Source organism: Salmo salar, chromosome 11 (genome assembly GCF_965601325.2).
Source record: "Salmo salar chromosome 11, fSalSal1, whole genome shotgun sequence".
Lineage (NCBI taxonomy): Eukaryota > Metazoa > Chordata > Actinopteri > Salmoniformes > Salmonidae > Salmo > Salmo salar.
In genome coordinates, this window is record NC_138301.1 from 38,363,636 (window position 1) to 38,390,064 (window position 26,429).

Consider the following 26,429-nt stretch of genomic DNA (forward strand, 5'->3'; position numbering starts at 1 on the left):
CTTTGAACGGGACATGGTGGTAGGTGCCTTTGAACGGGACATGGTGGTAGGTGCCTTTGAACGGGACATGGTGGTAGGTGCCTTTGAACGGGACATGGTGGTAGGTGCCTTTGAACGGGACATGGTAGTAGGTGCCTTTGAACGGGACATGGTGGTAGGTGCCTTTGAACGGGACATGGTAGTAGGCACCTTTGAACGGGACATGGTGGTAGGTGCCTTTGAACGGGACATGGTGGTAGGTGCCTTTGAACGGGACATGGTAGTAGGTGCCAGGTGGGTGCAACTGAATATTAAGAAGGTGTTCATAATGTTTGGTATATTCAGTGTATAGATGAGTTAGAACAATGTTTTGGCCAACTTAAAATGTGAGGCTTATGCTACACCATCATTTGGTGGGTGTTTATATTTCTCCTATTTCATATATGTGCAAGGTTGTATTAATATGCATGTATGAATTGGAAATGTGTTTTCTGCATAGCGATATCCCAACTCTCCCTGAGAGGGTCTGCCATAATTAACAGCAACCCCTGGTGCTAGTAGGGTTACGTGTCCTGCTCCAGGCCACGTCAACAGATTCTTCACCTTTGCGGCTCGAGGATTTGAACTAACAACTTTTCAGTTTTTGGCCCAACGTTGAAAAACACAAGGCTACCTGCCGCCACTTCTCCAAAAAGTTGAGTCAACTCAAAAAGGCTGTGGAACTACTGTAGTTACTAAAATATCTTGAGTTGGGCCACCTTGGATTATTTTAGACAGTGCAAATCAGATATTACAGTGGTGGGTGATCCAAGCCAAGTTCCAATGCCTTCTCACATGTTCCAATGCCTTTTCAATTGAGTTTCCAGATTGCATTAGGAGTCAGATTTGTAAATGAAACGTTACAGATGAGAGTGAAGTCATATTATGGGATCGCATGTGGCTGCTAATTGAAAACATGCTCTGGGAGGGCTGCTTGTGCTGGGGTATCGCTAATTACGCTAACCCCTGTTCTGTTTGTGGGGGAAATAAAGACCAGATATTGCGTTTAGCTCAATGAAAAGATACAGGATAAATCTATTGGTGTTCTAGCTCTGTGGCAGTGCTTCGTCTCTCATTATCTGTCCATTTGCATTGGGTTAAATTAGATCTTATTGGTCAGATAGCCTACATATGTCATTGCTGGTGCTGCACTTTATCTGGTTCTCCCATAGAGATAGATAGAGGACTCTAGTGCCCAAAAGTCTGATTTAGCATTGGCAGTGTCATTGAGGCCTTTCACCATTTTGAAGTAGCCAACTCGGTGGGAATTCCAATGGGTTAAGGAGCACAAATGGATGTAGCTGGTCCGCACTCAAAAAGGAGATTCAAGGTTTCTTTATAGTATTTTGTTAATTCGGGGGTAGGTAGATAGACAAACATTTCGGCCTTCCTAAGCCTTCGTCAGTGTAATTCACAAGGATCACATAATTCCATCAGGGTCATCAGGAGGGATCAGCTAATGAACTATACTCGTAAGCAAACATTCATTCCATAACTGCAGGTGGCAGTAAATCGCCAGCCTTGACTTTATACCTGTTCAGACAACACACTCCAGGTGGCAGTATGCACCCTTTCAGTTTGTTTAACAACTCATAGAAGAAGTACTAGAACAAAATTGACTACTTCAAAATGGTGATGCCAGTGCACTCACAGATGCCATAATAGGACTGATACAAAGTCCTCTATCATTCTCTATTGGTTCTCCCAAACCCCAAGGTAAATCAAGCGCACCTCAAATACTTTCAAGTAGGCTTATTTTAAAGTATTTGACGTATGTATTTGACCCAGGTTTTTGGTAAACACTTGACTTGTGTCCCACTTGGCATGAGACAGTCAATTAAAGAACTTGAGCATCATAGCACCATATAAGTGTGCAAATCATGTTTGACACAGTGGGTCTCACCATACAATATTTTTCTCTTCCCCAACACATTCGGCTTAGTGGTTTCAAGCAGCTTGTGTCCGTCAAAGAGTTTAGTAACTTACGTACAGTCACTTTTTGAAATACTGTCAAATGCACAATGTCATGGATTGCTTTTGTCAAGGTTTCTGTCCACCCCTCTGCTCTATAGAAATTATTATTCATCTAGATTTCAAAAACATTTGATATGACATTCAGATTCAGATGGATCTGTTGTATTTTCTGGTCATCTAATGTTCCAGCTCACAGCAGCCTTGGCTACACAGAGAGACAACCGTGCTAGCGATGGCAGCCATGCCGTACCCTGGCCTCTGCTCAGCCTCCTATTAGCATTATTATTATTAGCATTATTACTTTTCTTTCTGAACCCATGAACTCCCACAGCATATTCACTTCTTGGCGCACGTCGAGGGCATAAAACATTGTTTTGTAGCAACCAAGGGGTTGATGGTGCTGCGCTTGCAGCCGACTGAGTAAAAGATGACAGAAACTATCAAAATAGATTTTTGAGAACATATATTATTAGTTATTTTTTGTTCCACAACAGATATTTTTTTCTCCTATTGAGATGATTCTGCCTCAGGTTTCCCAGAAGTTAGGATAGCCTGCATTAATGTGGCCTTAATGCACTATGCTCAATGTTTCTGATTCTCTTTTACAGACTATGGAGACTATAGACACTGGGAAGCCATTCCTACATTCTTTCTTCATTGATCTGGACGGCAGCATCAAAACCCTTAGATACTATGCCGGTTGGGCCGACAAGATACATGGCAAAACCATGCCTGTAGGTAAGTGTCTCTGTGCTGCTTTAAAACCTTTTAGATTGCCAGGCTATTACTTTCACCTACAGGTATAGTGCATTATGATCTGTTAAAAGCACGTAGGATTACGACTCCTTATAACGTCTCATTATCATCTCGTAATGATCCAGTTATTACCATTTCATACATTTATAATACAACAAGATTTCCAAACAGTGTTATTATATGCTTATCACAGGTAATAATGCATTATAACAGCCAGCTTTTATTAAAGTATTTCCCAAAAAGGTCCATGACCTGTCAATCTGATCAAGCTGTTTCGCAACAATCACTTGTCTCTCTCCTTTGTGGCGTAATGGCTCACATAGACTTTCTGTCCACTATATGATTAGCCCACTGGTTCCGCCCAGTCGTCAAGAAACAAGTTAATTAGCGGTCGAGTCACTCAGCCAATCTGTCAATTGTCCGCAGCCCTGGGTGGCATCTCGTCCGTCCTCTTAATACTTCCCCCTATTGCAGTGTCAAAAACCATCCTCGGCTGCCACGGCAGGACGTCAGATAGACAAAACAGGCTTCCCTCTTTCCTCCTGATTAGATTCCAATGGGGCAGTTGAGAGACGAAAGGCTGGCGAGGACAAAGGAAGAGGAAGAGGGGGCTGATGGTAATCAGCGAGGTGCAACAGTCTGTGTCGGGATTAGCTGAGAATCAGACACTCCAGATCAGTGCCTGATCAACGCCTCTGAGTTAGCCCCCCCTCTCCTCTCCTCTCTCCTCTCTTCTCTCCTCTCTTCTCTCCTCACTCCTCTCTTCTCTCCTCACTCCTCTCTTCTCTCCTCTCTTCTCTCCTCTCTTCTCTCTTCTCTCTCCTTTCTCCTCTCTTCTCTCTCTCTCCCCTCTCTCTCTCTCTCTCCCTCTCCTCTCCTCTCCTCTCCTCTCCTCTCCTCTCCTCTCCTCTCCTCTCCTCTCCTCTCCTCTCCTCTCCTCTCCTCTCCTCTCCTCTCCTCTCCTCTCCTCTCCTCTCCTCTCTCCTCTTTGCTCTACTCTCTCCTCTCTTCTCTCGTCTCTTCTGTCTCCTCTCCTTTATCCTCTTACCGCTCTCTGTATCAGGAGCAAGTCACTGACTTAGATCATTATTTTCCTTTTGTAGATATCTGCAAGGCCCTCTCCTCTATCAGCCTCTGTCAGTAGCAACTCCCAGACTAAGATGACTATCCCCTGGTATAATAGTCTGTATAAGTCACTCCTCTACCTGTCAGGAACAACTCCCAGACTAAGGTGACTATCCCCTGGTATAATAGTCTGTATAAGTCACTCCTCTACCTGTCAGGAACAACTCCCAGACTAAGGTGACTATCCCCTGGTATAATAGTATGTATATAGTCACTCCTCTACCTGCCAGTAGCAACTTGGTGACTAAGAAACAGCTCTGGGCCTTGGCCCGGAGTCTGGTTGAGCAGGTAACACTCTCACCTTTAGAACCATATAATACCCCCTGAGATGGGGCTGCTGGTTTCTGCTCTCTCTACTCTGTCTCTCTACTCCTAACCTGTCATGAAAATAATACAAATACCAAAGGAGTTTGGAATTCCTCTCTCCTTAAAAAAAACACACAAAAAAACCCGCTCTGGGCCTAAATAAGCAAAGGTGCACTGCTCAAAAGTAGTACACTACATAGGAAATAGGGTGCCATTTGGGACACAGTCTAATTCCCTGTACTCTACTGTACATCCCATGTCCACTCCCCTGACTATGGAAATGGAACCTTTGATAAGCTGTAAAGTGTGGGATGAGTGGGCTCACCCAGGACACAGGGAGATAATGGATCCTGGGTGTGTAGGAGTCTGTCTGGCTGTAATCACCACATACATCAATAGAAGAAACAAGACAAGGTCAGAGTCCCGGAGTGAGACTGTCAGATTGAACCCGTTATCTAGGCTATCAGCTGGGCTTTTGACATGTCCGTGTGTGGAAGTGGAGGGGGATCATGCAAAATGTCACGGAAGGAAGAAAGGTGCCAAAAGTAGAGCACTATATCGGGAATAGGGTGTCATTAAGGCAGCACTGGAGTGAGTAAGTTGTTCCCGCTAGTTGCTATGTCAGAAGGGTGGACCTTAGTTGCACAGATACTGTGGTACAGTAGTGAAAAAGGATTTTGGAATGTCTTGTGTTGGTGTAAATTCATGTTACTGTGCAGTATTATACATGTATTTTTATAATAGACAGTTTCCTGTCTTTGTTTTATGTCGGACTACCTTAAGAGTTGTGCTGTTAGAGTTGAGGGCACTAAAAAGTTTGGTTGCACCACAGTAGACTATTGGTGGAACAATTGCTGCAACGTATGTGCAACATGGCACACTAACATGTTGTAACCACAGTTGTTTGTGCAGGGTTTTAACAAACCTTTAGTACCCACAACACCCCAAGTAAGTACATTCTGCTGAACAGAGTAGTTTAAGGTCAAGTCTATCGCATAAACATTCCAACTTAACTTATTTATAGTTCGACTGTATTTACCCTAAAAAGCCAGTTGACTACTACAGACAAAGAGGAGGGTGGGACATTGCATTCCCCCCGCCCTGGGGGGGGAGGGGTTAGAGATGGGGGACGCTTTTAATTGCCCCTCCATTCCAAGAAGGTCAAGGGTGACATTTCACTCCAAACAATAGGCTTAATAGTCTGGTTATTGGGGTCTCTGTATCTGCCCGCTCTATTTCCTTCTATTAAACAGGACTTTCAGCCATGTGAGTAGCAAGGCACAGGGACTTTTAGGACGGGCAGAGGGGGAACATGACTGTGTGCTCCCCGTTTATATGGAGACTTTAATAAGGATATTTTTCACCATCATTTCGAAAATGCAAATGGTTGATGTAGCAAAATAAATGGGAAAGGATGCCACATTTAAACAGACTTTAAACTAAATAAATGAGAAAGGATGCCACATTTAAACAGACTTTAAACTAAATAAATGAGAAAGGATGCCACATTTAAACAGACTTTAAACTGAATAAATGAGAAAGGATGCCACATTTAAACATACTTAAACTAAATAAATGGGAAAGGATACCACATTTAAACAGACTTTAAACTGAATAAATGAGAAAGGATGCCACATTTAAACATACTTAAACTAAATAAATGGGAAAGGATGCCACATTTAAACATACTTAAACTAAATAAATGGGAAAGGATGCCACATTTAAACAGACTTTAAACTAAATAAATGGGAAAGGATGCCACATTTAAACATACTTAAACTAAATAAATGGGAAAGGATGCCACATTTAAACAGACTTTAAACTAAATAAATGAGAAAGGATGCCACATTTAAACAGACTTTAAACTAAATAAATGGGAAAGGATGCCACATTTAAACAGACTTTAAACTTAATAAATGAGAAAGGATGCCACATTTAAACAGACTTTAAACTAAATAAATGAGAAAGGATGCCACATTTAAACAGACTTTAAACTTAATAAATGAGAAAGGATGCCACATTTAAACAGACTTTAAACTAAATAAATGGGAAAGGATGCCACATTCAAACAGACTCTAAACCTGAAGTAATATGTCATTTGGAGTGGAGAGAGATTGATAATGAGTCTCTTGTTGTTGTGTTGTTGTTTTCCAGATGACACGTTTATGTGTTTCACCAGACATGAGCCCATAGGTGTGTGTGGAGCCATCATCCCAGTAAGTCAGACCAGTGTTTTGTGTTTGTGACTCTGTAATAATAATACATGTAGAATCTGCTGGCAGGGTGTGAACAAGTACTAAACACATGCTACTGCTGTACAACAGCTAAACACAATGACTTGGCAAATAGAAGTGGTCAATTTGACCTACATTGACTGAAAGATGCATGCGTACACACGCATGCACCCAGCCACCCACCCACCCAGCCACCCACCCAGCCACCCACCCAGCCACCCAGCCACCCACCCACCCAACGACCAGAGGTGTACAGTGTCTGAGGTGTACAGTGTCTGAGGTGTACAGTGCAGTGAGTTTACCTTCACTGTAACAGAATCCCCACAGACGATAACCATGGGACACAGATACAGTACAGGCCTACAGTACAGCAGACTGTTGGACATTTACGATAGTGATGGACGCACCAATACCCTCCTTTATTCTAGAGACAAGGGAGGATGTTATCGTGAGTGTGCGTGTGTGTGTGTGTGTGCGTGCGTGCGTGCGTGCGTGCGTGCGTGCCTGTGTCTGTGTCTGTGTGTGTGTGTGTGTGTGTGTGTGTGTGTGTGTGTGTGTGTGTGTGTGTGTGTGTGTGTGTGTGTGTGTGTGTGTGTGTGTGTGTGTTTCTGTGCCAACACAAGAGCCGTTCATCATGCTTTTTACTGTCAGTGCTGTCACCCCAAAAACCATATTGTTGTGTGCCTCAGCACCAAGGGCATTACGTGTCCCTGGCACATACAGAAATATAACTCTTAGCATGCGTGTTGACAGTCATAGATCAGTAGAGCTGCAGCAATAACCAGATAGTTCAATCAGTCTGCGCCCCAAATGGCACCCTAGTACCTACATAGTGCACTACTTTTTGACTGACCACTATAGGCTGTAGTGCACTACATTTGACTGAGCACTATAGGCTGTAGTGCACTACTTTTGACTGAGCACTATAGGCTGTAGTGCACTACTTTTGTGACTGAGCACTATAGGCTATAGTGCACTACATTTGACTGAGCATTATAGGCTGTAGTGCACTACTTTTGACTGAGCATTATAGGCTGTAGTGCACTACTTTTGACTGAGCACTATAGGCTGTAGTGCACTACTTTTGACTGAGCACTACAGGCTATAGTGCACTACATTTGACTGAGCATTATAGGCTGTAGTGCACTATATAGGGAATAGGGTTCCATTTGGAATGCATTAGAGTAAATTATCCCATTATATTCTCAGGTAAGATCTTTCTTGAAAGTGCATTTTGAGGTAAATGCAACTTTATTTGGAATGATACAAAAATTAAGCTTTGAGTTTGGATTGGTCTTTAAAAATAATGTTTGTAAGTGGTCGCAGTAAACTGTATTTTACCTAAGGTTCCAACTTCAACTCCATCTGAGGGTGAAATTAAATCCTGGACATGTACTGGAAATCTAATCCTAATCTCTACCTTTCTTCACAAAGCATTCTCTCTCTAAATCCAACTGAAGTGTACCGTTACAGGAACATGACTGTTTACAACTATACATTAAGGCTACGTCCCAAATGGCACCAGGCTCCCTATATAGGGCACTACTTATGACCAGGGACCCCCACTATATGGCGAATAGGGTGTAATTTAGGATGCACCCTTGCAGATCCAAAAACACATCCATATTTCCTTTTTGATTATAACATTGTCAGAAAGCTTGGGGTGGTATAGTGGTCCATGTAGGTTAGAGTAAAGGCTATCACATTGCACCGTGTTCACTAGAGTCTAGACCAGACTGGGGTATCATTTCTATTCCTACATTTTGACTGACTGAATGCGGCCGATGGGCTTTCTCTGCTAGCATAAGTATATAACTTCTTATGTTGCTCCGGCAACAAAGGAACAAGCAGGCTGTTGTTCGACATGGGAGATTATATCATCAAAATGAAATTTATACTGAAGGACGTCGTGTAATTACTAAAAGCACAACTGGCACTCACGCAGACCATGAGTCATCGCTTAGGAAAAACAGGAAGCTTGTATTTTGGGTTACACATCCCAAAAAATCCCTAATTGTGGCGGCTGTATCCAAAGCATTGTAAAAGTTAACAATGCTTAAACAGTAAACATTAGGATTCTTACACGCGTTTGCTGTCTAATTTGTGTTTGAGGGTCTGGTTATTTGTTCATTTATTTCATTAAGTTCTCTGTAGGGAAAATAACAGGGCAGAGAGAAGAGAGGTTTTCGAAGCAGATTGTTTGAATCATCACTTTATAGGATGACAGCACAGCGGTCTTGATTTGCTCTCTAATCAAATCATCATAGTACATCTCTGTACTGAAAGAGCTATATCTTGAAAACTTGGCTGCTGACATGCAACAAATAAAGGGATCATATTAACACTGGACTAATGAAGAAAATACTAAAAGATCGTTTTTGAGTGAACTATCCCTTTAAGTTTTCAACCTGCCTGTCAAATATACACTTGTTTTGTGTCTCCTAGTGGAACTTCCCCCTGCTGATGTTCATGTGGAAGGTGGCCCCGGCGCTGTGCTGTGGTAACACTGTGGTCATCAAGCCAGCCGAGCAGACCCCTCTCACAGCCCTGCACCTAGGATCTCTCATCAAAGAGGTGAGAGAAACTTTTAGGAACAACAGGGGCCTCCAACTCCGTTGCTGAAGAGCTATACTGGGTGAGCATGGTGCAGACTGAAGGGGCTGTGATCGGTTGATTATTTGGAATGGTCAGGTGTGTCAGTGTTAGATTGGTTGATTATTTGGAACAGTCAGGTGTGTCAGTGTTGGATTGGTTGATTATTTGGAACAGTCAGGTGTGTCAGTGTTAGATTGGTTGATTATTTTGAACAGTCAGGTGTGTCAGTGTTAGATTGGTTGATTATTTGGAACAGTCAGGTGTCAGTGTTGGATTGGTTGATTATTTGGAACAGTCAGGTGTCAGTGTTGGATTGGTTGATTATTTGGAACAGTCAGGTGTCAGTGTTGGATTGGTTGATTATTTGGAACAGTCAGGTGTGTCCGTGTTGGATTGGTTGATTATTTGGAACAGTCAGGTGTGTCAGTGTTAGATTGGTTGATTATTTGGAACAGTCAGGTGTGTCCGTGTTGGATTGGTTGATTATTTGGAACAGTCAGGTGTGCCAGTGTTGGATTGGTTGATTATTTGGAACAGTCAGGTGTGTCCGTGTTGGATTGGTTGATTATTTGGAACAGTCAGGTGTGCCAGTGTTGGATTGGTTGATTATTTGGAACAGTCAGGTGTGCCAGTGTTGGATTGGTTAATTATTTGGAACAGTCAGGTGTGCCAGTGTTGGATTGGTTGATTATTTGGAACAGTCAGGTGTGTCAGTGTTGGATTGGTTGATTATTTGGAACAGTCAGGTGTGTCAGTGTTAGATTGGTTGATTATTTGGAACAGTCAGGTGTGCCAGTATTAGATTGATTGATTATTTGGAACAGTCAGGTGTGCCAGTGTTATATTGGTTGATTATTTGGAACAGTCAGGTGTGTCCGTGTTGGATTGGTTGATTATTTGGAACAGTCAGGTGTCAGTGTTGGATTGGTTGATTATTTGGAACAGTCAGGTGTGTCCGTGTTGGATTGGTTGATTATTTGGAACAGTCAGGTGTGCCAGTGTTGGATTGGTTGATTATTTGGAACAGTCAGGTGTGTCAGTGTTGGATTGGTTGATTATTTGGAACAGTCAGGTGTGTCAGTGTTAGATTGGTTGATTATTTGGAACAGTCAGGTGTGCCAGTATTAGATTGATTGATTATTTGGAACAGTCAGGTGTGCCAGTGTTATATTGGTTGATTATTTGGAACAGTCAGGTGTGTCCGTGTTGGATTGGTTGATTATTTGCAACAGTCAGGTGTGTCCGTGTTGGATTGGTTGATTATTTGGAACAGTCAGGTGTCAGTGTTGGATTGGTTGATTATTTGGAACAGTCAGGTGTGTCCGTATTGGATTGGTTGATTATTTGGAACAGTCAGGTGTGTCCGTGTTGGATTGGTTGATTATTTGGAACAGTCAGGTGTCAGTGTTGGATTGGTTGATTATTTGGAACAGTCAGGTGTGTCCGTGTTGGATTGGTTGATTATTTGGAACAGTCAGGTGTGTCCGTGTTGGATTGGTTGATTATTTGGAACAGTCAGGTGTGTCCGTGTTGGATTGGAAGTAAAGCCTGCACTCTCTGTAGCTCTCCGTGATCGGATTTGGAGAATCCTGCATTGCAATGAAGATAGATATTATATGCAACTATCCTTTATAACGGGACAGAAAAACAACAGGCAATCTATTGGTCCTCCTCAGGACACATTGACTATTACGTCTGTTGACCAGGAGACTCACCTGAGGTCAAACTATAGACCCTTCTCCTCTCCCCTCCCCTCCCCTGCTCTCCTCTCCTTTCCTCCCCTCTATCTCTCCTCTCCCATCCCCTCCATTGCTCTACACTCCTTTCCTCCCCTCAATCTCTCCTCTCCCCTCCCCTCCCCTGCTCTCCTCTCCTTTCCTCCCCTCTATCTCTCCTCTCCTCTATCTCTCCTATCCTCTCCCTCCCTCCCCTCCCCTGCTCTCCTCTCCTCCCCTCTATCTCTCCTCTCCCCTCCCCTCCCCTGCTCTCCTCTCCTTTCCTCCCCTCTATCTCTCCTCTCCTCTATCTCTCCTATCCTCTCCCTCCCTCCCTCCCCTCCCCTGCTCTCCTCTCCTCTCCTCTCCGCTCCTCTCCTCTCCTCTCCTCTCCTCTCCTCTCCTCTCCTCTCCTCTCCTCTCCTCTCCTCTCCTCTCCTCTCCTCTCCTCTCCCCATCTGTCCTGTCCTTTTCCTCCCCTCCCTCCCTCTCCTCTTCTCTCCCCTATCCTCTCATCTCTCATCTCTCCTCATCCTCTCCTCTCCTCTTCTGTCCTGTCCTTTTCCTCCCCTCCCCTCCCTCTCTTCTTCTCTCCCCAATCCTCTCATCTTTCCTCATCCTCCTCTCCTCTCCTCTCCCCTTCTGTCCTGTCCTGTCCTTTTCCTCCCCTCCCTCTCCTCTTCTCTCCCCTATCCTCTCATCTCTCCTCATCCTCTCCTCTCCTCTCCTCTTCTGTCCTGTCCTTTTCCTCCCCTCCCCTCCCTCTCTTCTTCTCTCCCCAATCTTCATCTTTCCTCATCCTCTCCTCTCCTCTCCTCCCCCTCCTTTTCCCTTCTCTATTACAAACATCTTGATCTTTCCCTTTACTCTGCTCCTCATGTTGGGGCTCAGGAGAACAAATATCAAGGTCTTCAACGTAGATCCTACATCAAAGGCCGGGGATTACCCCACCAATACAGGTGTGTGTGTGTGTGTGTGTGTGTGTGTGTGTGTGTGTGTGTGTGTGTGTGTGTGCTGATGTGTGTGTGTTTGTTTGTCAGTGCATGCCTTTGTGTGTGTGTGTACAGTATGAAATGAGACTGTAGTAGTGCCTCGCAGGTTATGAGACATTTGGTTTCAAACCTATTTGGCTTCTCTTACCGGCCATTAGTCCAAATGATCCCGGGCTGTTTTATACCCAGAGAAAAGCCCTGGTCTTATGTGATTAGACCAGTTTGCTTTTATCATGTCGACAGTAATGATTTTTAAAGGGAAAGACCAGAGTTCTGCTTCTAATCATTGGGTATAGGAGAGTTGTTCAGCCAATCAAAGACGACAATGGAAATTGAACAGAAAAAAATACTTATTTATTATATATATATATAAAATAAAAAGCACCTGGTGAAATTCCCAGAGTAACTCTCTCATACTCACACACTGTGCTCCTTAAAGGGACATTTCACTCATAAATGAAAGTTTGTCCTATATTTCCAGACCTTAAGAGTAGTCTAATGTTAAGGTGAAACCATGTCCCACAACATGGGTTTTAAAAGTGTAATGCATCTTTAACTCATCCATGTTGACTGGGTTAAGAAGTAGTGAGTAGTGTACCTTATTCCCTTGCACATGGTTCTGATCACTAACATTCGTCGTCGGGTTGCCATGATAGGCTGGTTTCCCCCCCGGAGTGGTGAACATCGTGCCAGGGTTCGGCCCCACAGCAGGCGCAGCCATTGCTAGCCACATGGGCATCGACAAAGTGGCATTCACGGGTTCTACAAAGGTACGTGCATGTTTGGAAGTATGCATAATGCTGGAAGGAACGGGGCAACTGGTTGGAGTATTGTGTTTTTTTGTAACTGTTCACTATCTGTTCCCAAATGAACAGACCTGGGTTCAAGTAGTATTTTTCTTTCAAGTAGTCTGCCTGGAGTGTCAGATGGGCGGGGTTTGCACTTTTGTGCCAGACAAGCTCAATCAAATGCAGCTAAATTATCTAAAGGAAACAAATACTATTTGAACCCAAGGCTGAATATAAATGATTTTTCAAAGCTAAGTGGGGTACAGGATTGTAAAAGAAACACACTAAATGTTCAGAAATATACTGAGGGTTTTATAATAAATGTCACATTTATTTGACACTTGTTTAAAATGTTGGTATCTCTCTCATTTCGGCATGCAGTACATGCTTTCATTAACAATCTGTCTCACCGATACCAGTCCCTCGTGCCCTACCAAATCCCAATATACATTTTTTTAAAGTATTTGTTTGAACTGAATGTGCCATATGACACATTGTTATATGACTTCCCCCTGTGATCCGTCCCCACCCTGTTTGTCTCCCCAGGTAGGCCAGTTGATCAAACAGGCCGCAGCAAAGAGTAATCTGAAAAGAGTGACCCTGGAGCTGGGTGGGAAGAACCCCTGCATTGTCTTTGCTGACTCAGACTGTAAGTGATGTGGTTTCTGTCTCTCTACTAAACCAACAAGGCAGAGAGGGAGAACAAAGACAGCAGCTCTGCTAGGCGCAGAGGAAAGGCCTTTGACACAGTGTGTGTGATCAACAGTGTGCCTGTAAGCAATAGAGATCGAGACAGATTGCGAACTGTGTGATGGTTATCGTGACGGACATTGTGTCATCGTGGCTCCTAGCCTATCCAAAATATCAATAATATAACATGATAACCCAGCGGGCAAAACTGGTTGCAATGACGTCTTTACGACGTCTCTGAAGACGTCGTGGTCAGGTTGTATACAGGCTGTAAAGTGACAGGGTTTCTTTTAAATGTGTTTGTGACCAGAAAAATACATATTTACCTGGTTCTAATCTTGTTATCTGATGTCTATACGACCAGAAACCAAGTTTACAACCAGAAAATGATGTCTTTATCATGCCAAATCTTGCCCTCAGGGAAGATGTGGCCAATTGTTATGTTATTACTCTGAGGGACTTTAAGGCATTTGGCGACAGCCTTCGTCAGCATCTCTCCTATGTTCACTAACAGTGCAGTTGGCAGTGGAGGAGACCCAAAAGGGAGCCTTCTTCAACCAGGGCCAGTGCTGCACGGCCGCGTCGCGTGTCTTCGTGGAGGAACAGATCTATGAGGAGTTTGTACGCCGCAGCGTTGAGAGTGCCAAGAGTATCGTCATAGGAGACCCCCTGGACCCACGTACATCACACGGACCACAGGTGTCTCTTCTCTCCTCCTCTCCCCTTTTCTTTTCTCTCCTCCTCTCCCCCTCTCTTTTCTTTATTTTCTTCTGGCGCCTCTCAGACAGGTGTTTGGATAGCAGAGCAGACACAGTTTGTCAGAAAGTCTCCACTGATACAGAGCAAGCCGTCCAAACTCCACAACCCCTAGTCATTGTGTCTGTGATACTGCCAGTAGAAAAGCATCTCAAATATGTCAACTTACAGCAAAATGCTAAAAAATGGGGCAACAGACTGTATACAGTATTCAATTGTATTTATCACACGTGCTGAATACAACTGGTGTGGACTTTACAGTGAAATGCTTGCTTCTGAACCTTTCCCAATGATGCAGAGCTTAAAAATAATAATACAAAATAAAATAGTAACACAAGAGGAATACAATACAATACACAAGAATGGAGCTATATACAGGAAGTACCAGTACCAGATCAATGTGAGGCTATATACAGGAAGTACCAGTACCAGATCAATGTGAGGCTATATACAGCAAGTACCAGTACCAGATCAATGTGGAGCTATATACAGGGAGTACCAGTATCAGATCAATGTGGAGCTATATACAGGAAGTACCAGTACCAGATCAATGTGAGGCTATATACAGCAAGTACCAGTACCAGATCAATGTGGAGCTATATACAGGGAGTACCAGTACCAGATCAATGTGAGGCTATATACAGGGAGTACCAGTACCAGATCAATGTGGAGCTATATACAGGGAGTACCAGTACCAGATCAATGTGAGGCTATATACAGGGAGTACCAGTACCAGATCAATGTGAGGCTATATACAGGGAGTACCAGTACCAGATCAATGTGGAGCTATATACATGGAGTACCAGTACCAGATCAATGTGAGGCTATATACAGGGAGTACCAGTACCAGATCAATGTGGAGCTATATACAGGGAGTACCAGTACCAGATCAATGTGGAGCTATATACAGGGAGTACCAGTACCAGATCAATGTGAGGCTATATACAGGGAGTACCAGTACCAGATCAATGTGGAGCTATATACAGGGAGTACCAGTACCAGATCAATGTGGAGCTATATACAGGGAGTACCAGTACCAGATCAATGTGAGGCTATATACAGGGAGTACCAGTACCAGATCAATGTGGAGCTATATACATGGAGTACCAGTACCAGATCAATGTGAGGCTATATACAGGGAGTACCAGTACCAGATCAATGTGGAGCTATATACAGGGAGTACCAGTACCAGATCAATGTGAGGCTATATACAGGGAGTACCAGTACCAGATCAATGTGAGGCTATATACAGGGAGTACCAGTACCAGATCAATGTGAGGCTATATACAGGGAGTACCAGTACCAGATCAATGTGGAGCTATATACAGGGAGTACCAGATCAATGTGGAGCTATATACAGGAAGTACCAGTACCAGATCAATGTGGAGCTATATACAGGGAATACCAGTATCAGATCAATGTGGAGCTATATACAGGGAGTACCAGTACCAGATCAATGTGAGGCTATATACAGGGAGTACCAGTACCAGATCAATGTGGAGCTATATACAGGGAGTACCAGTACCAGATCAATGTGGAGCTATATACAGGGAGTACCAGTACCAGATCAATGTGGAGCTATATACAGGAAGTACCAGTACCAGATCACTGTGGAGCTATATACAGGGAGTACCAGTATCAGATCAATGTGGAGCTATATACAGGGAGTACCAGTACCAGATCAATGTGAGGCTATATACAGGGAATACCAGTATCAGATCAATGTGGAGCTATATACAGGGAGTACCAGTACCAGATCAATGTGAGGCTATATACAGGGAGTACCAGTACCAGATCAATGTGGAGCTATATACAGGGAGTACCAGTACCAGATCAATGTGGAGCTATATACAGGGAGTACCAGTACCATATCAATGTGAGGCTATATACAGGGAGTACCAGTACCAGATCAATGTGAGGCTATATACAGGGAGTACCAGTACCAGATCAATGTGAGGCTATATACAGGGAGTACCAGTACCAGATCAATGTGAGGCTATATACAGGGAGTACCAGTACCAGATCAATGTGGAGCTATATACAGGGAGTACCAGATCAATGTGGAGCTATATACAGGAAGTACCAGTACCAGATCAATGTGGAGCTATATACAGGGAATACCAGTATCAGATCAATGTGGAGCTATATACAGGGAGTACCAGTACCAGATCAATGTGAGGCTATATACAGGGAGTACCAGTACCAGATCAATGTGGAGCTATATACAGGGAGTACCAGTACCAGATCAATGTGGAGCTATATACAGGGAGTACCAGTACCAGATCAATGTGGAGCTATATACAGGAAGTACCAGTACCAGATCACTGTGGAGCTATATACAGGGAGTACCAGTATCAGATCAATGTGGAGCTATATACAGGGAGTACCAGTACCAGATCAATGTGAGGCTATATACAGGGAATACCAGTATCAGATCAATGTGGAGCTATATACAGGGAGTACCAGTACCAGATCAATGTGAGGCTATATACAGGGAGTACCAGTACCAGATCAATGTGGAGCTATATAAAGGGAGTACCAGTACCAGATGAATGTGGAGCTATATACAGGGAGTACCAGTACCAGATCAATGTGGAGCTATATACAGGGAGTACCAGTACCAGATCAATGTGGAGCTATATACAGGAAGTACAAGTACCAGATCAATGTGAGGCTATATACAGGGAGTACCAGTACCAGATCACTGTGGAGCTATATACAGGGAGTACCAGTACCAGATCAATGTGGAGCTATATACAGGGAGTACCAGTACCAGATCACTGTGGAGCTATATACAGGAAGTACCAGTACCAGATCAATGTGGAGCTATATACAGGGAGTACCAGTACCAGATCAATGTGGAGCTATATACAGGGAGTACCAGTACCAGATCAATGTGGAGCTATGTACAGGGATGTGAATGTGTGAGGGATTTGTGTGGGAGTGTAACGCCCTGGCCATAGAGATGGGTTTTTGTTCTTTATTTTGGTTAGGCTAGGATGTTACATTGGGTGGGCGTTCTATGTTCATTTTTCTATGTTTTTGTATTTCTTTGTTTTGGGCCGTGTGTGTGGCTCCCAATCAGGCACAGCTGAAGTTCGTTGTTGCTGATTGGGAGTCACACATAAGTAGCCTATTTTTCCTTTGGGTTTTGTGGGTGATTGTTTTCTGTCTCGTTCGTTTTTGACCAGACAGGACTGTTTGCTATCGTTGCTGTTTTATGTTTTGTTTATAGTGGTTCATTTTATTAAATATTCATAATGGATCCACGACCTCCGCTGCATCTTGGTTTTCTTGCGACGACAGCCGTTACAGGGAGTGATGCTGTGGTGTGAGTGTATATATGGTGTTTATATACAGTCTAGTGAATGTGTTTACGGTATGTAAATATAGTCTAGTGAGTGTGTATGTGGTGTGTGTATATATAGTCTAGTGAGTGTGTATGTGGTGTGTGTATATATATATATATGTCTAGTGAGTGTGTGTATATGGTGTGTGTGTATATAGTCTAGTGAGTGTGTGTATATATATAGTCTAGTGAGTGTGTATACGGTGTGTGTATATATAGTCTAGTGGGTGTGTGTGTATATATATCTAGTGTGTGTGTGTGTGTGTATATATATATATATATATATATATATATATAGTCTAGTGAGTGTGTGTAGTCTAGTGAGTATATATAGTCTAGTGAGTGTGTGTGTATATGTGTATATATATATATATATATATATATATCTAGTGTGTGTATATATAGTCTAGTGAGTGTGTGTGTAGTCTAGTGAGTATATGTAGTCTAGTGAGTGTGTCTACGGTGTGTGTATGTGAATTCTAGTGAGTGTCTACGGTGTGTGTATATATATAGTCTAGTGAGTGTGTGTGTGTGTGTGTGTATATAGTCTAGTGAGTGTGTGTGTATATATAGTCTAGTGAGTGTGTATACGGTGTGTGTGTATATAGTCTAGTGAGTGTGTGTATATAGTCTAGTGAGTGTGTGTGTATATAGTCTAGTGTGTGTGTGTGTATATAGTCTAGTGTGTGTGTGTGTGTGTGTATATATATATCTAGTGTGTGTATATATAGTCTAGTGAGTGTGTGTAGTCTAGTGAGTATATGTAGTCTAGTGTGTGTGTGTGTGTATGTAGTCTAGTGAGTGTGTGTGTATATAGTCTAGTGAGTGTGTGTGTGTATATATATATCTAGTGTGTGTGTGTGTGTGTATATATAGTCTAGTGAGTGTGTGTGTAGTCTAGTGAGTATATGTAGTCTAGTGAGTGTGTCTACGGTGTGTGTATGTGAATTCTAGTGAGTGTCTACGGTGTGTGTATATATAGTATAGTGAGTGTGTGTGTGTGTATATAGTCTAGTGAGTGTGTGTGTATATATAGTCTAGTGAGTGTGTATACGGTGTGTGTGTATATAGTCTAGTGAGTGTGTGTATATAGTCTAGTGAGTGTGTGTATATAGTCTAGTGAGTGTGTGTGTATATAGTCTAGTGTGTGTGTGTATATATATATCTAGTGTGTGTGTATATATAGTCTAGTGAGTGTGTGTAGTCTAGTGAGTATATGTAGTCTAGTGAGTGTGTGTGTATGTAGTCTAGTGAGTGTGTGTGTGTATATAGTCTAGTGAGTGTGTGTGTATATATATATCTAGTGTGTGTGTGTGTGTATATATAGTCTAGTGAGTGTGTGTGTAGTCTAGTGAGTATATGTAGTCTAGTGAGTGTCTACGGTGTGTGTATATATAGTCTAGTGAGTGTGTGTATATAGTCTAGTGAGTGTGTGTGTGTATATAGTCTAGTGTGTGTGTGTGTATATGTGTGTATATATATACACATATACACATCTAGTGAGTGTGTAGTCTAGTGAGTGTATATATAGTCTAGTGAGTGTGTGTGTATATAGTCTAGTGTGTGTGTGTGTATATGTGTGTATATATATATATATACACATATACACATCTAGTGTGTGTGTATATATAGTCTAGTGAGTGTGTGTGTGTGTAGTCTAGTGAGTATATGTAGTCTAGTGAGTGTGTATGTAGTCTAGTGAGTGTCTACGGTGTGTGTATATATAGTCTAGTGTGTGTGTGTGTATATATAGTCTAGTGAGTGTGTATACGGTGTGTGTATATATAGTCTAGTGAGTGAGTGTGTGTGTATATAGTCTAGTGTGTGTGTGTGTGTGTATATATCTAGGTGTGTGTGTGTGTGTATATATAGTCTAGTGAGTGTGTGTAGTCTAGTGAGTATATGTAGTCTAGTGAGTGTGTGTATATATAGTCTAGTGAGTGTGCAGAGGGTCAGTGAAAGACAGTCAGTGCAGATAGTTTGGGAACCGTTAGTTGACTATTTAGCAGTCTGACTTTTCAGCAGTGTTATGGTTTTGGGGTAGAAGCTGCCTTGGAGCCTGTTGGTCCGAGAGCCGATGCTCGGGTATCGTTTGCCGGATGGTAGCAGTCTATGGCTTAGGTGGTTGGAGTCTTTGGCAATTATTCACGATTAGATCAGATCCCAACTTTGGAACAAATCCTACAGATGTAGAATCTTCATTTGAGCCAGTTTTCCTGCAGCAACAGGAAATGTGAATTATTATGTGGATTTGGTTAATGGACATTTTTGTAGGGGATTGATACATTTTTCGTTAGGGCAAATCAAGTCTGACATTTCTAAGTGGAAATTACAAACTTTAGGAGCCTTTTAAAAACTCCAAAGGCTTGCATTTCCTGCGGTGCACAAAAATTCTCAGTAACAAAAAAGTGATCAAATGAAGATCCTACATCTGTAACTTGAGAGCTGTGTGCTTAACTCAGATATTCATGTAAGTCATGCAGTGAAGTCAATCAAATATTATCTCAAGTTAACCATGCAGCCAACAAATTAGGGTTCAGTCCTTTACTTTTAGTCTACAGCTGACAGCATGAGAAGATGTGGGACAGTTACAGAACGTGTCCTTCAGGTCTTTTCTGACAGAAACGTAGTTTCCATTACGCCGTTGGCTATCCATGTAGGCTATCAGTATAGGTTCACTAAAGATCTCTCGTGGTGGGAGCAGAAAACCTCCCATTATTTTCTAGCTGTTCTTTCTTTTGCTCCTGTGCCAGCTTTGGATGTGTGTAAACGAATACTCCCTTTATAGCCATTACTTTACCTTTTGTGTAATGACATCACCCTGCCTGCCTCCAACTCCCTCCCTCCCTCCCTCCCTCTCTCATCTCCTCCCTCCCACTCTCCTCCCTCCCGCTCTCCCCTCTCTCCCTCCCACTCTCCTCCCTCCCGCTCTCCTCTCTCTCTCCCTCCCACTCTCCTCCCTCCCGCTCTCCTCTCTCTCCCTCCCACTCTCCTCCCTCCCGCTCTCCTCTCTCTCCCTCCCACTCTCCTCCCTCCCGCTCTCCTCTCTCTCTTTCCCTCTCTCTCTCGCTCTTCCCTCATCTCCTCTCATCTCCTATCTTCCCCTGTTCCTCCAGATTGACCAGAAGCAGTTTGATAAGATACTGGAGTTGATTGACAGCGGGAAGAAGGAGGGAGCCAAACTGGAGTGTGGGGGCGTGGCCATGGATGACACAGGCCTCTACATCCAGCCCACCGTATTCTCCCATGTCAAGGACCATATGCGCATCGCCAAGGAAGAGGTGAGAGATCCAAATGCTGATCTATGGTCAGTTTTGTGATTTTCTTGTCAGATGGTTAAGGTTAGGATTGGGGATGATGCATCCGTCCACCACAACGCTGCCTGAAGAAGACTCTAACAGTCGAAACCTGTCCTGATATTCATTATAAACTGGGTGCTTCGAGTCCTGAATGCTGATTGACAGCCGTGGTACTGTATATCAGACCGTATACCACGGGTATGATAAAATATTTATTTTTACTGCTCTGATTACATTGTTAACCAGTTTATAGTAGCAATAAGGCACCTCGGGGGTTTGTGGTATATGGCCAATATACCACGACTAAGGGCTGTATCCAGGCACTCCACGTTGCGTCGTGTAAGAACAGCCCTTAGCCGTGGTATATATACCACACTCCCTCTGGCCTTATTGCTTACATATACCACAGGCAGATCATTCTGTTCTCTGTATATAATACCTGTAAATAGGAAACTGAACTTTTTCTGCATCGTAATGGCCGCCTACTGTGTCTTTGTTCTGTGATTGGAGGAAGGAAAGCTGATCCTAGATCTGTGATCTGTGTCTACGGGGAACTTCTACCCAGAGCTAGGGGTTTCTGATGTTGGCTTTACAGTGATTTCATTCATAAAAATGAGAACGCCACCACTGCTCCAGGCAGTTTTGTTGTATACCACTGCCATCTTCTGGTGGTGTGGTTGAAGTGCAGGTTCAGACAATGGTATATCCATGGTTCAAACAAGGTCATAGTCATGGAGATGGATGGAGGGCGCTTCTTTACATCTGTGGCATAATGGCTTCTGTGACAGCATGGCCAGCGCCATGTAGATCTTTCTCCAATCGAAAGTAGTCAATTTATTCATGTTCTTCTTCTATGAGTCGGTAGACAAACTGAAAGTGTGTATACTGCCACCTGGAGTGTGTTTTCTAAACAGGCATAAAGCCAAGGTTGGTGATTTAATGCCACCTGCCATTAATTGGCTGATCCCTCCTGCTGACCTAAATAGAATTCTGCGATCCTTCCTTAACCCATAGAAAGGTCCATCCAGTTGACTACTTTAAACTGGTAAAAGTGCTCAATGGCTCTGCCCATGCTAAAACTGGCTTTGTGGTATTAGAGCTATCTATCCAAGTCTATGGTCATGGTAAAGTAGGATCATATCATAGAAATAGATAGGACTCTAGTGGCCAAAAGCCGTTTTAGCATGGGCAGCGCCATTGAGGACTTTCACCATTTTTAAGTAGTCAATTAGGGGGGACTTCCTATGGGTTAAGGAATGATCACATAATTCCATCCAGGTCATCAGGAGGGATCAGTAAACGAATTATAATCGTGAACAAACATTCCATTACTATCGGTGGCAGTAAATTGCCAACCTTGGCTTTATACCTGTTCAAACAACACACTGCAGATGAAAAGATGGCGCCGAAGAACATGGCTGACGTTTTACATTCTCCCAACCAATTGTGCTATTTATAGCCTCATTATTGTTACTCTTATTGTGTTACTTTTTATTATTTTTTACTTTAGTCTATTTGGTAAATATTTTAACTATTCTTGAACTGCGCTGTTGGTTGAGGGCTTGTAAGTAAGCATTTCACGGTAAGGTCTACACTTGTTGTATTCAGCGCTTGTGACAAATAAAGTTTGATTTGATTGGATTTGAAGTATGCAGACTTTTAGTTTGTTTACCAACTCATCAAATGAGTCGAGGAAGAAAATGTACTACTTAAAAATGGAGATGGCCTCAATGGCACTACCCATGCCCCCACAGACGCCATAATATGGCAGATGCAATGTTACGTCCTCTACATATCTCTATGGGTTGTATTCACTAGACACCAAACGGGAGAAAATGGACTGACACGGGGCGGAACCTGAACCTCTCAAATAACAAACGCTTGTTTTTTATTATTATTAATATGACCCAAGGCTATTCTGATTGGTACTGCTTGATCTTACAGACATTTATTTGGACACAACACAACATTGACAGGGTTCAACAGTGAAGTCATTGCATTTTTTTATAAAACATTTTCTTCACATTATTCATCAAACCCAAGTCAATCCAAATTGGGCATTGAACTGACATCTGTGGCCTGTGAGGCTTTGCTTTATCCTTCTCCTGCTGACCATGGCCTGTTTGAATACATAACAAACATACCTGTCTCTCCTCCTTGAGGTAATCACTGATCCAACAAACTGTTAGGTGTAAGCAATTACCAACTACCAGCCATGTCACATCAGGGATTACTTCAAAGGAGGGCGGTAGGAAAGATGCATTTCAACAGGGCGTGTAATCTTCTCCATGACCCCATCCAGATCTTCGGCCCGGTCCAGTGTATATTCCGCTTCAAGAGCCAGCAGGAGGCCATAGAGAGAGCCAACAGTACGGAGTATGGCTTGGCTTCTGCCGTGTTCACACGCAATCTGGACCGGGCTCTCTCTGTGTCTGCCACCCTGGAGACTGGCACCGTCTGGTAGGTTACTGTTAACTCCTGAACAATGGTACCATGGTAGTATCACTACATATGACTACAGCAACAACTATTAGCTACTACTATTCCCATCCTAACCATTCAATAGTAGTACTAATATCCAAAATAGTGTAAGGATGAGAACTGGATGCTAGTGATTGATTAGCAATGCCTGACAAGTTCCTATAAATACTGTAGGTTAGTCCCATAGAGAGAGCACTCATCTTTGTATCTGTCCCATTATAGCGTCTGTGACAGCATGGGCAGCGCCATTGAGGCTATCTTCATTTTAAAGTAGTCAATTTGTTTCTTCCCGATTGGCTGATGACCCAGTTGGACATGACTCCAACGGGGTCACCAGGAGGGATCAGCCAATGAAGTTGGAAGTCCAACCCAGTTGACTACATTAAAATGGTGGAAGCCCTCAATAGTGCTTCCCATGCTAATACAGCCTTTAGGCCACTAGAGGCCTCTATCATTCTCTATGGTTAGTCCTCTTTCCTGCAGAGACTAGTTGAAATAAGGCTCACTACTACTACCACTACTAATAATAGTAATAGTAATACTAATAGTAATAATAATATTACTGCTACCACTACTGTTACCATTGGCCCAAAGCCAACCACTACTCCTTACTTACTAGTACAAGTACCATTACTAATTTATTATTAATTTAATCCATGTGCCGCTAACTACTACTTTCTACAGTACAACTTCTATTAGCATTTTACCACTGTACTCCCTATTCACTCTGACTCCGTATCCCCTACTTATACCTCTTCATGTGAGAACACAGCTGTGGCTGCACCTTGTGGCCACAAGATAGAGCCAGGTAGATAGGTAGGCATCCCAGACGAAGCTCCTCTGTGTGGCAGTGAGAGGAGGACAAGGAGTGGGAGAGAAGAATGAAGAGATCTGCACTGTAATCTGTACTGTCCTTAAACCAACAGGGTTTCCTGAGTGATCATAGACCTCAGTCTGAACGTTTATGTTACGTTATGGCAGGAGGGTAGGACCATCAGAACATGAGGTTTGGGCTGCATTAGAATTGTACAAATTAAGGTTATGACACTGGATGGGTATGACATGCTATCGCTTCTCTGGTGAATTCTGGGATGGAACTGAAAACATGCATTACTCTGCTTGTTCTCCTCTCTCTCTGTGTCTCTCTCTCGTGTGCTCTTTCTCTTTCTCACTGTCTCTCTCTCTGCCTCTCTCTCTCTCTCAGGGTAAACTGCTATAATGCCCTCCATGCCCAGGCACCATTTGGAGGATACAAAATGTCAGGCAATGGACGAGAGCTGTAAGAGTCACTTCTCTTCAACACTGTGTTATGAAAGGGTTTACTAGTTTGTTTACCCTAACGTTACACTTTTGAACATTTTTAACATAATGTGAATGATTAGAACAATACAAATTAATTTGTATTTATTAACCTTTGTATTTTGATTCCTCAGGGGTGAGTATGCATTGGCAGAGTACTCTGAGGTAAAAGCTGTGACCATCAAACTGACTGAGACGCTGTGAGGGACACAGGAGAGACCACAAACCACTGCTGGAGCCCAGCCCAGCCCTACTCTGTCATCAACTCAGCCTGTGTCCCAACACTCTGAAGCCACTTCCTTTCCTCATCTTCTTGTCTCCTTTCCTTTATCACCTTTGGTCATAAAGAGTTTGATTTGTCCGTGTGCTGTGCTCAAATCCTATTCAACGCCTATTTCACCTATCAGTCAAAGTCATAAGGTGAAAAAGCCAAGGAAAGGACGCCATCGAAGGGTGTTGGGACACTGCAGTGGCTTGAAGTGGCTTTCTTTCCTTGGCAAATTAAAGGAGACAAGGAGAGGTGACCAATCTGGAAGTGAATTGGAACGTAGCCAAACCCTATTAGTTTCAGACCCTCCCACAGCTCTATTGTTCCAGGGGTGTATTCATAGGAACCAATTGGAAGCAAACGGGATGAAATGGGAGGGACCTACCTGAATTTGTCCAATAGAAATTGCTACGGTTCGCTACACATTACACTAATGAACACCCCAGCCCTTTACAATACCACAGCACTTCAGAGCTTCACTAATGCCCGCCAACAGATGTGGTGTACAATTTTGGACCTTTGTCACCAGTCCCATAGTAGAACATGGGCCGTGTTTTGGCAGAACACAAGATTGTGGAACATTCAGATAAAAATATATTATGTAGAAAAAACATGCCTCTCTGATTTGTAGAATAAGGAATCACCACATCAGCACTAGTCATAGCATTTCTATCTGAAACGTTCCACGTTTGACTACCCTGAACGCAGCCCGGTTTATGCCTATGCTAATGTATATCTATGTGGGTCTCATGTACAGAGATGAATATGAGGAATAATTGTATTTTTATTTTTTAAATTTGTTTCTTATTTTGGGGTTATCTGATATGAATGTTCTTCTCTCATTTTGAGGAGCATTTTCTCCCTTTTCAAATGTTGGAATGAATTTTGATTCCCTTTCCAAACGAGGTAATATTTACCTCTTATTTATTTTTTTACTTTCTAATGCCCAGAAGAAAGACATGTTTTGAATCCACTACAATAACAATATATAGGTCTAGTACTGTACTAGCAAACCTTAACTGGCATTCTAACACTTTTAAACACTTCACACTGTTGCATTTGGATCTGTGTACAATATCTTTCAGAGTTGTATGACTTTACTCATCTATAAGGTCTTGACCAGGGTGGAAACATTTTGCTAACTTTACCAAAATTCCCAGGTTTCACAGAAATACTGGTTGGATTCAGGGATTGCTGGAAAACCTGGGATTTTTCTGAAAGTTAACAGAATTTTGCAGCACTAGTCTTGACTCCTGAGTACTGTTATAACATATTGTTGTGCCTTGGGTGACAATACCCCTGATTTTTGTATGCTTTGTGGTTTTATTGAACTAAATGTAGGAGGTTTTGCAAATGGTTTGATGGAATCTATTTCTTTGCAATACATATGGGGCTGGTTTCCTAAACTAAAACATTTCAATGGAGATTCTCATTTGAGATTTGTGTTTATTCCAAGCACTAGGCTTTTAATCTGTGTCTGGGAAACCGGAGTCTAATTCAATAAGGTAATTCATGGGGGTTGTGTCCTATTGCCGTTTTTAATGGTATAACAATGCTACTGAAACTGCCATTATGTTGAAAATACAAGTCATTTGTACTCCAATAATGTCTCAAATGGGAGGTAAACCATTCCTTGTCGTCACAATATGCACCATATGTGAGATGTTACAATGTATAACAAACCACAAGGAAACAAGTAATTCTGTTCATGTTTCATATGCTAGTCTTTCACTTTTTATATGGATATTTAAATACAAATTTCAAATAAAAGAAAATGGAATGTG

General features: G+C 42.7%; 1 protein-coding gene across 1 annotated transcript in view; it reads left to right on the forward strand.

Moving 5' to 3' along the window:
* Positions 1 to 26,429, forward strand: part of LOC106562593 (retinaldehyde dehydrogenase 3) — a 30,139-nt gene extending 3,710 nt beyond the window's left edge. The window contains exons 4-13 of the mRNA XM_045689474.2: positions 2,601 to 2,730; positions 6,334 to 6,395; positions 8,859 to 8,987; positions 12,372 to 12,485; positions 13,050 to 13,152; positions 13,708 to 13,892; positions 20,415 to 20,579; positions 22,900 to 23,057; positions 24,283 to 24,357; positions 24,512 to 26,429. Coding sequence (XP_045545430.1) covers positions 2,601 to 2,730; positions 6,334 to 6,395; positions 8,859 to 8,987; positions 12,372 to 12,485; positions 13,050 to 13,152; positions 13,708 to 13,892; positions 20,415 to 20,579; positions 22,900 to 23,057; positions 24,283 to 24,357; positions 24,512 to 24,581 — 1,191 coding nt within the window. The 3' untranslated portion in view covers positions 24,582 to 26,429. The remainder of the gene's footprint in view (positions 1 to 2,600; positions 2,731 to 6,333; positions 6,396 to 8,858; positions 8,988 to 12,371; positions 12,486 to 13,049; positions 13,153 to 13,707; positions 13,893 to 20,414; positions 20,580 to 22,899; positions 23,058 to 24,282; positions 24,358 to 24,511) is intronic.